Here is a 9297-nt window from a genome sequence, read left to right as displayed (position 1 = left end):
CGGGACAGATAAAAATTATAAAACCACGCTCACGAGCGATATGAAGACCAAGTATGTAGCTACATATAACAATGGTTTTGAATTAAATTTTCCAAATAATAGATAAATGTACATAAATGTAGAGAAGCCTTCTCATCGTTGGAGTTGTTTTAAAATAAAGTCAAATCGTTAAATGAAAAGATTAGAAGTCAAATCATTAATTGAAAAGATTTAATTATCTACGTCCCAACAATGTTCCGAAACTAATAGAGAAGAATAAAAAGATTTCCATGGTACTTACTACAACAAGTTTTACCAAAGGAAAGGCAGCGAGCCGATGCACCCATAAATGCACCGCAACATCTGACAATTAAGCACAACCTCTACTGATGTCTAAACTAAACCACTTTCTTAACTTGAACACCCCTCCCGATAAAAAGGCCGCCACAATCCAAACATGGAACAATACAAACAACAACCAAAACTTCCCACGCGAATGGCATGTTAAAGAACATTCAAGGGGAACCAACTGATCTATGCTTGTGAAACAAACTGTTTAAAGTCTCAATGGCTTTTACTAGAAAAAGACGCACCCAAAACGTAAGACTACTAAATGTGAAACCACATAAGAAAATTTTCTGCAGTAAATACCCACACCAAGCACAGATTCACTAATTGTATAAGCCCTTTCAACAGCATATTCTCAGTCCATGCTTTTGCCATTTTCTTTCTCATCGTGAACTACGCTGAAGATAACCATCGCCTCTTGGTCTGGAGTAGTCTGAATTATCCAGATTACTTCCCCTTCCCATGTTCCTTGCACCAAAACGCCCTCTCGGAGCATCTGCTTGATAACTGCCTCTGCCTCTTCCCCTTCCTGATCAACCAAATAAAAATGAAATGGATTTCAATATAACCAAATCATTTTCTAATTTTAACAGAAATCACCTCCGAACTTACAGACATATTATACCTCTTCCAAGTCAATTTATTTATAAATATTGATAGTATATTAGAAACTTCTTTAGAAACACTATTACAAGACAAAAATAGAAAGGAAAAGAGAATTAGTTTCTCCATAAGCTAAAATTAGCTTATGCATTAAAAAACAGATTTTATAGAAGCTAAAAAACAACTTCTATAAATTAACTTGTGCGTGAGATAATATTAGCTTATGAAGACACTTATTTCTTTTTCCTTATTCCTTCAATCATACATGCATATTTTAGTAATAAATGCCAATTTGTGCTCAACAGGTTCATTAGCATGTTCAGCCATAAGGCTATCACTCAGATCACAAATGCTATTGAGCATGTATTTATTAGGTGCCCTCCGACACTAACAATTGCAGTAAGCAATAAACACCTTCGAAGGATTTAACCCACACTACTTGAGAAGCTAAAAACATTTGAAAGTATAAGAGATAAATGAAAAGGTAAAACATTACTTCCTCCTCGAACTGCACTGCCACTGTTTGGCCTCCGCTCTTCTATGTATACCTGTCTTCCAGCTAACTGAATTGGAGAAGCCTACAATGAAGTATAGAATGGACAAAGATAAGAACCATGTTATCGCATTAAAAATACAATAAGAATAAAAATATAAGCAACCTGCATAACAAGACAGTTGAGTTGAGCAGGATTACATATTTATGTTTTGGGAAAACTACACTACACTCTGCCCTAAATTTAAAAATTACACCCCTTTACGGAATGATATTTCTTCAATAATAATCAACAACTAGTTTCAAACTCCAACTCTGAAACAATAGAAGATGAAATGAAATCCAAAGCCAAAATCAGATGTCTGTTTAAAACTTCAAATTCATCTAAATTTTTAAATCAAACGCAAGTGAGAGAGAAAGTTCAAGTTTAACAAGTGACCTTGGAAGACTGGCTTACTAGTGTTGCCACCACTAAGAGGGTCATTTACATTAAAATGAATAGATGTAACATATTACGTCTTTGAAGGGGGAGGAGTACTTTAAATTAGAGTGACATAACTTGAGCACTACTAGGGACGATGAGCGCAAGACATCTTTGTTTTATTGACAAAAATACTTCAAATTCATAAGATGTAGATACCTGATTTCACTTTTCACTACATATTCAACTAGAGAAACTACTCTCATGCTTTTCTTAAAGACTAATAATAAACCATGGAATTGAACCAGGAAACATAAAAGTATAAGTCAAAACAAGTCAATTTCATTACATAGCCATGTGAAAACAATTGATAATGACAATAAATCAAATAAGGAAACAGAGATGTGTTAGATTTAAGCAATAGAAAAATTGATGTTGTATAATTTCTGAAACAGATACAGTCCAGTAAATCAACAACAACAAAAATGTTGAAATGTTCTACGTATTTTTCTGCTTATCAAGGTTTACTTTAATATTAGATTATCAAATGAAAATTAGGTCTAATAAGAAAACACAACATAAAATAACAACAAACCTGAAGCGCATTTTGAACACCAATGATATCTTCAAATTCCACAAATGCATAGCACACTCCAATTTCCTGTAAACATCAACTTTTACTTTGTCTTTTTTCTATTACTCACGAAAGGAGAGCATTCAATTTAATCCATGAGTGAGGAGCTACCTTTCGGACCCTAATGAATATTCCATCTGTCTTAATTCTGCCAAAATTCTTAAATTCCTGGTCAATCTCTGCTTCAGTAACGTTAGCAGGCAAGTTTCTCACATAGACAGAGGTTACTTCACCTGGAACAATTAAGATCAGAAATCAACTTGATGTTTTGATTCTAAAAAAATTCTAAGACCATGTTAGACAATGTAAGTCATATAACAACGGTAAAGAAATGCAGTTTCCAAAATGCAAGAACTGAACCATTTTCATTATAAATAATGTCAAATTTCTTTTTCTAAATATTATGGATCAAAAGGTTTATGCCCGGAACATCCTATAAAGTCTGCCAAAATAATTTTGGCCGAAAAAATCTTTCTACAAGTATAATTGTGAAAAAACTTGCATAATTTTCACTCCTAGTAGAAAAAATAAAGTAACTCCCAGACCATCAGCCTAAATGATACAAGTAATAAAAGGTATATAGACACCAGAACCACAATGAAACTGATCATAATATCAGGATGATAAACTAAACCTTCGTCTTCTAGCCCATAGCCTTCATCTGCAGGCTCAGACCCTGACTCAGGGACATACATAGATACAGGGCTCGACTGCTGAATTGCGGGCTGTGCTACATGGTTCAACTCTGAAGGAGGTGGGGCACTTTTAAAGGTGTATTGTGGAACATGCTGTGGAGCAGCTGATAACACGGGCTGTCCTTTGGAGACTCGTAACTGCAAGTTCATTGTTACACAATTAAATTAAGAAAAAACACCAAAAGCTGAAAATCAATTCCTCTTTAATTAGGTTTAAGGACCACATATACAAAAGGAACACAAATTAAGACTTTCCCACTATTTGATGCCTTATGATTCATTTAAGAGAGGCCAGGTAAAGAAAGAGAAAGTTCTAAAGAAATAAATTCTGACAAGGAAACTGATTTTTTTGACGACTTTAATTTTTCCCTCCTTTTACTGTTTTCCTCCATCATCTAAAATACCAAAAAAAATAATGCTGCCTAGCCAAACCACCAAAAGCAGACAAATAAGGAAAAAATGTACACTGTTTCACAAAACACATTCTAGATTGCAAACAATTTAAGGAAATCTTGATAATGGAAACATAAAAGATTACTTAAAAGATGGTTTAAGTAAAGATTTGTTACTCCAACAGTGTGTATACGTTGTTAATGGACAGTGCATAGTTACACAAAAATAAAAGGTATTAAACTGAAAGTATTACATACAATAGATGCGTAAGTTTTCTTAGGAGGCTCTTCAAAAGACTCTTCTACAAGAGCTGCAGGGGTTTCTTGGACAGTATGCACAACATTGTGAATTGGTGGAGATGCCTCCTGTGCAGAAGTTTCCTCCACAACTATTTCGGTTTCAAGATCTTCATGTAGCTGCTGCTGGTGCTCAGGAAGACTATACTTATCCACTGGATCATCGTCAATATGAACTGAGTTTACATATTCCCTAGCTTCTTCCTCCAAACCGTAGTCTGAAGCTACTAAATCACAAACACAGGATTCAATCAAACACGGTACTTTTTTCTATAAAAAAAATTGTGCAATACATATACATACTATTTATATTTAGTTTGGAGAGATCAAGATAAAGGACTGAGAAAATCTGTCACACCAGCAAGTGTTTTTGGAGACCTACTATTGTTAATTAAAAACTCTTTTTTCTAAACCTTTTACACAGATTGTGAATCTCCTCTCAACTAAACAGACTGCAGCACAAAGTTTCAGTAAAACTAGTGCAAAATTGTCCTAAAAACATAATTCTGCAGCTAATTTACCTGGTGGCTCTGCAAGAGATGCAGACACATGCGGTTGATTGTCAATTTCAGATGGCACTGGTATCATATTTGGGTATGTAACACCTTCTTCGACAAAATGAAAAATATCATTCAGAACAAAGTAACCCTTCTCTTGAGGAGCGAGAAAGAAGGTTTGAACGAACTTCCGCCTCCCAGTGATATCCTTTAGCTTCACAGAACCTGAGACCATGACAATCACACCTCCATCCCAAGAGTCGAGAGAATTGATGGTTTTGATCTCAATTGAAGTGAAACTCAGTAACGAAACAATTGAATGAATTTGCTGCATGAGAACCCTAACCTGGTCAGCTATTAACAGGTAGAAAAAAACCACACAAGCATTTATCAGGCATGTATCTGAAAGAAAAATAAAGGTATATTTACTTTGAGAGAACATTTTTCTCACTTTCGTCAGCTTGATTTCACTTTATTTCCTGTTTTTAAAAGTTTTTACAGGAATCAACTTCTAGTTTTATTTTCTGTCTTCACTGTTTCCTATACATATTATTTAAAACTAAAAAAAATAATGAAAATAGAAAGCATTTACAGACAAAAGAGAAAAAACTGTAAAAACAGGCAGTAACAATCAAAACGAAAATTGCTAATCAAAAGAGGCAGAATGACAATTAAGCAACAAATGAGAGCACCAAAACTAATAGAATTAACACAAACCTACTCAGCCAGTAGGCATTAGCACCAGCCAATACATCTAAAAACCAAAACCTAAAAAATCGAGCATCCATTCTGTGTTCTCTAGCTATAGCCACAGTGTACTACAATTTTATCATACCAAAAAAAAATCCTCCACAATATTCCAACCAAGCACAAACTAAAAAAAAATGCGCAGAACATTGCTAACCTAAACAGAACAGCCACCTCAGAAATCTCGAGCACCACTTCTCATAAACAACAAATTTGAAAAAAAAAAATGCATGCGCTAGCAAGGCATACCAACACATCTTGCGCAGTTTCAACGGAATCTCCATCGACACGAATCATGCTGCTGGAATCAGAGTAAAACTGGTGAACAAGATTCGGCTGCTGGCGGAGAATCTGATAGTACTGTCCGACGAAGTAGGAGCCAACCTGAAAGCAAAGAATCAGAGCACTTACTCAGCCTCTGACTTGAAGCGGATCAAAGCATAGATAAAGGAAATAAAAAATAAAAAAAAGCGCCGGAAGAGAATACCTGTGTGGCACTAACGGAACCAGGATAAGACGACGCCATCTGAAAGAGCGTTGAAGTTCAGAGCATGCAGAGCTTCTCCCGTGTCTTGCGGCAGATCGAGGAGAAGAGAGCGCGCAAAAACCCTAAATCCAGAAAGAGATGATGCGGCGTTGGGCTTTAAAAACGAAGGAAGAGGCCCAAGGAGAGGAGAGAGAAAGAAGGAGATTGGGGTTAAGAGAGAAAGTGTGGAAACGAAGGAAGTGTGGAGTTATAGATCGGAGCTTGAGAATGGTGCTGCGCAGCTTAGAGTGTTAAAATATGAGAGAGAGGTGCCTGAAGGACTGAGCAACTGTGTGAGTGGAATGTGATGTGATTCTTTTATATTTTCTAATATTTAAATCTCACAATAAAACGGGTGCGCCGATAACCCATAGCCCCCTTGTAATAAACGGCCCAGATTGATTACAAAAAATTATGATGGACGGCTAAGATTCAGGGTACACGCCACACTACTAGATATAGTAATTGGGCTGATGTTATGATTATGTACGGATGGTGACAGAATCTACGGAAGCATACGATACCTTTAATTTAGACTCGAACTGAAGAAGTCACAACTTTTCTACTAACATTCAATCAATAGTGTAAATGATGCAAAAATAGATCCTTGAATTGTGTTAATTTAAAAACTTTTTTTCTAAATAATAGATATTGTTTGATGATTTCATCTAAAAAATTATATACACAAAATGCAAAGGCAAAAAAAATATCTTTATATAAGTTCCTCTTCCGTATTATGACTATATTTAATTCATGATTCATGCAATATTACAAATAATGTTTGATAGATTGTGTAGTCATTATTCTCTATCTTTTTTTTAAGGGACAGTTCAAATGTATTTCAAAATTTTCACAAATTGTTGAAATGTCTTTAATCTTTGTTCACTTGAATAGATTTGGAGAGAGTGATTGAATGAATTTGAATGTAAATTTTTTGTTGTTTATTTGAGTCAATTTTGAAGGTAAGTGAGAGTGGATTTGGAAGTAATTTTTTTTAAACTGTCACATCAATCAAATTTTAATCTAATTCTCACAAACATTACTTCCAAATCCACTCTTACTTACCTTCAAAATCGACTCAAATAAATAACAAAAAATTTACCTTCAAATATTCTAAAATTCATTTAATTACTCTTCGCCAAATTTATTCAAAGTGAACAAAACCTAAATAATAATTCATATATTTCAGTGTATTTTTTTTTTACGAAAGAGTACTTGATTATTTTCCTGAATAAGATATTAGTTGTTATATATGAACACGTATATCTTGTAAGGGATGAATAATTACGCACCTCTTTTATGTGAAATAGATTGTTTTCTTTTTACTATAGTATCTCTCCATAAATAAATAATTATGCTTATTTTCATACTTGCACAAAAGTGTTGTTCTAATTTTTTTTAATTCAAATACGTAGGCAAAGTAACTGTAGGAAATAGGTTCTGATTTCGAATATATAGGAAAGTAAATGTTGCAAATAAATTATTTTTTATTTATGAAAATTCTGGCACCAAAAAATTATTACTTTATCTCAAGTTAGAACCTAAATTTTTATTTTACTTAATTAAAATATTTTTGTTTCTAGTAAAATTCTCTATCGGATTCCTTTTAAATTGAAATGTGAAAGGTTATTTTTATAAATCACTAACACAATATACAATCTAAATATATCAATTATGACATTAACACTTTGTTCACTTCAATAGATTTGAGAGAGAGTGATTGAATGAATTTAAGAGGATTTGAAGATAAATTTTTTGTTGTTTATTTGAGTAGATTTGGAGAGAAGTGAGAGTGGATTTGGAAATAAATTTTTTTAATTTGTCACATCAATCAAATCCTACACTTACAAATTTTACTTCTAAATTCACTTATACTTATCTCCAAATCCACTCAAATAAACAATAAAAAATTTACCTTCAAATTCATTCAATAACTTTCCTGAAATATATTCAAATGAACAAAACCTAGAGTAAAGAGATAATTAAGTAACAAACAATTGATCAAACAAAAATGTTTGATTCTAGTTGTAAGAAATTCTAGGAAAAAGTTCACCTAAGAAATGTGTTGTTATCAGTAATAAATAATAAATTTGTTGTCATATATGAATTACATTATGCTGGGTTTGATTTATGATTAGTTCAAACTCTATCATAGATAAACTAATCCACTTTAATATGAATGATATTTATCTCTACTCACTTATGCATAACTTTAGACAAAGCTAGAACTCTTATACATCTTCCTCTATTTCGTCTACGGTCTTTCTATTCGTCTTCGTTCATTTTCATCACATCTTATTAACCCTCACATTAAACAAATAAATCTAAACATTAATGTGACGCATATTTTTGTTCATATTAATCCTAAAATTCTTGCATTTGTCCTCCATCATTTGCCTTCGTACCATTTGTCTTTGTCATTAAGTTGATAAACACAACCTATTAAATTTATGTTAAATGTTAAAAGAACAAGACAAATTTATGTTAAACGAAAAAGTAGAAGAAATTTAAAAAGGAAATTGACAATGGAAAATGTAACATCCCAAAATACAGTAATTACCATAATTCAGAATTAATTACAATTAACAGTAACATAAACAGTCTTTGCATTAAAATTAGGATTTAAAAGCCGAACGACATCAGTACAAAAGAAGGCGCATAAACGCTGGCCATGAGAATCTGAAACGAACGTTCTTAAATGTATAAAACAACGTACGACAAAACAAAAATTAGAAGCTTAAGACGAACGACCTTACAAAATACTTGGCCGAACGTTTACTACACTAACGTTCACAGATCTATTCTAACGAGCGCTCTAAGGCTCGGCCTTCACATCAACTTCCACCAGATTTGTTTCATCCAAATTTTCTTCTTCCAGCATTTGCTCAAGGGATGCACCACCATCTGCTCACATCCACACGGATGATCATTGCAAGACAAGACGAACGTACATGGACAGTAGACAACACAATGGAAACGCAAGGGTAAGCTTATAATATTTAATTTATACAATCAACACATACATTTACATTTCAAAACACACATACAGCAAGTGATTCATCAAATAATAAACATACGAAGACGTATAATAAGACAGACCGTCCGGACTGTATGAATCTGTGTAGTTACAAGCGTCCTTGCACCCGAGTGATGTAGTAACTGGGATACACCAAACAGCTGCCACTCGAGGTAAGTCCGTTCTTACGTCGCCCATGTTAACTTATGGACTAAGGACCTCCTGCCGTTCCCACACATGAATACCCCCTTCTACTTGAAGAGGCGTATCACGGAACATCAGGATGGACAGCGAGTCTTAACTTATCCACAGTCATACTTTACCAAAGTCAATATCCAATATAGAAATCAGAGTCGTTCTTCCTTGGAACGCTCGTTCAAATATCAATATCATAACTTCATTTCTTAAATCGTTCTCACACCTTAACTCTTTCATTAATTCACATTTTCATTCTATGTTCCACTTTCATAAAAAGACGAACGTTAATTAACTGTATGGACGAACACTATTTGATATCAGATAATTATTCAATTGTACGAGCGCTGGATAGGAGACCTTGCTCGATTTAGAACGAACGTTTGATATAAGACCGAACGATATTAAAGACGAATGCTCGACATAAGGTCGAATCGTTATCAAAGGTGGACGC

The 9297-nt window shown here is 33.8% G+C and overlaps 1 protein-coding gene across 3 annotated transcripts; it reads right to left on the bottom strand.

Annotated features, from left to right (window-relative positions):
• Positions 1–181: 181 nt before the first annotated feature.
• Positions 182–5954, bottom strand: LOC108323266 (nuclear transport factor 2). 3 transcript variants are annotated; one of them, XM_017555671.2, is made up of 9 exons: positions 5594–5954; positions 5356–5490; positions 4384–4687; positions 3824–4089; positions 3113–3311; positions 2590–2711; positions 2440–2505; positions 1427–1508; positions 182–856 (listed from the first exon to the last, which is right to left on the bottom strand). In XM_017555671.2, the coding sequence occupies exons 1-9, from the start codon at positions 5630–5632 to the stop codon at positions 711–713; spliced, it is 1359 nt and encodes a 452-aa protein (XP_017411160.1). In that variant the 5' UTR covers positions 5633–5954; the 3' UTR covers positions 182–710. The 3 variants fall into 3 exon arrangements, with proteins under 3 accessions (XP_017411160.1, XP_017411162.1, XP_052728268.1); XM_017555673.2 differs by having other exon boundaries at positions 3824–4086; XM_052872308.1 differs by lacking the exon at positions 5594–5954 and having other exon boundaries at positions 4384–4713; positions 5356–5492.
• Positions 5955–9297: the final 3343 nt, after the last annotated feature.

The sequence above is a fragment of the Vigna angularis genome, chromosome 2 (assembly GCF_016808095.1).
Source record: "Vigna angularis cultivar LongXiaoDou No.4 chromosome 2, ASM1680809v1, whole genome shotgun sequence".
Classification (NCBI taxonomy): domain Eukaryota; kingdom Viridiplantae; phylum Streptophyta; class Magnoliopsida; order Fabales; family Fabaceae; genus Vigna; species Vigna angularis.
The sequence above is the reverse complement of the archived record's forward strand: the minus strand, read 5'-3'. Positions and strand labels throughout refer to the sequence as shown.

Coding starts and splice junctions, on each gene's coding strand:
- LOC108323266 (XM_017555671.2), bottom strand. CDS start 5,632: ATGGCGTCGTCTTATCCTGGTTCCGTTAGTGCCACACAG. Junction 4,090..4,383: donor ATCTCTTGCAGAGCCACCAG/GTAAATTAGCTG, acceptor TTTGTGATTTAG/TAGCTTCAGACTACGGTTTG. Junction 857..1,426: donor CAGTGCAGTTCGAGGAGGAA/GTAATGTTTTAC, acceptor TTGGTTGATCAG/GAAGGGGAAGAGGCAGAGGC.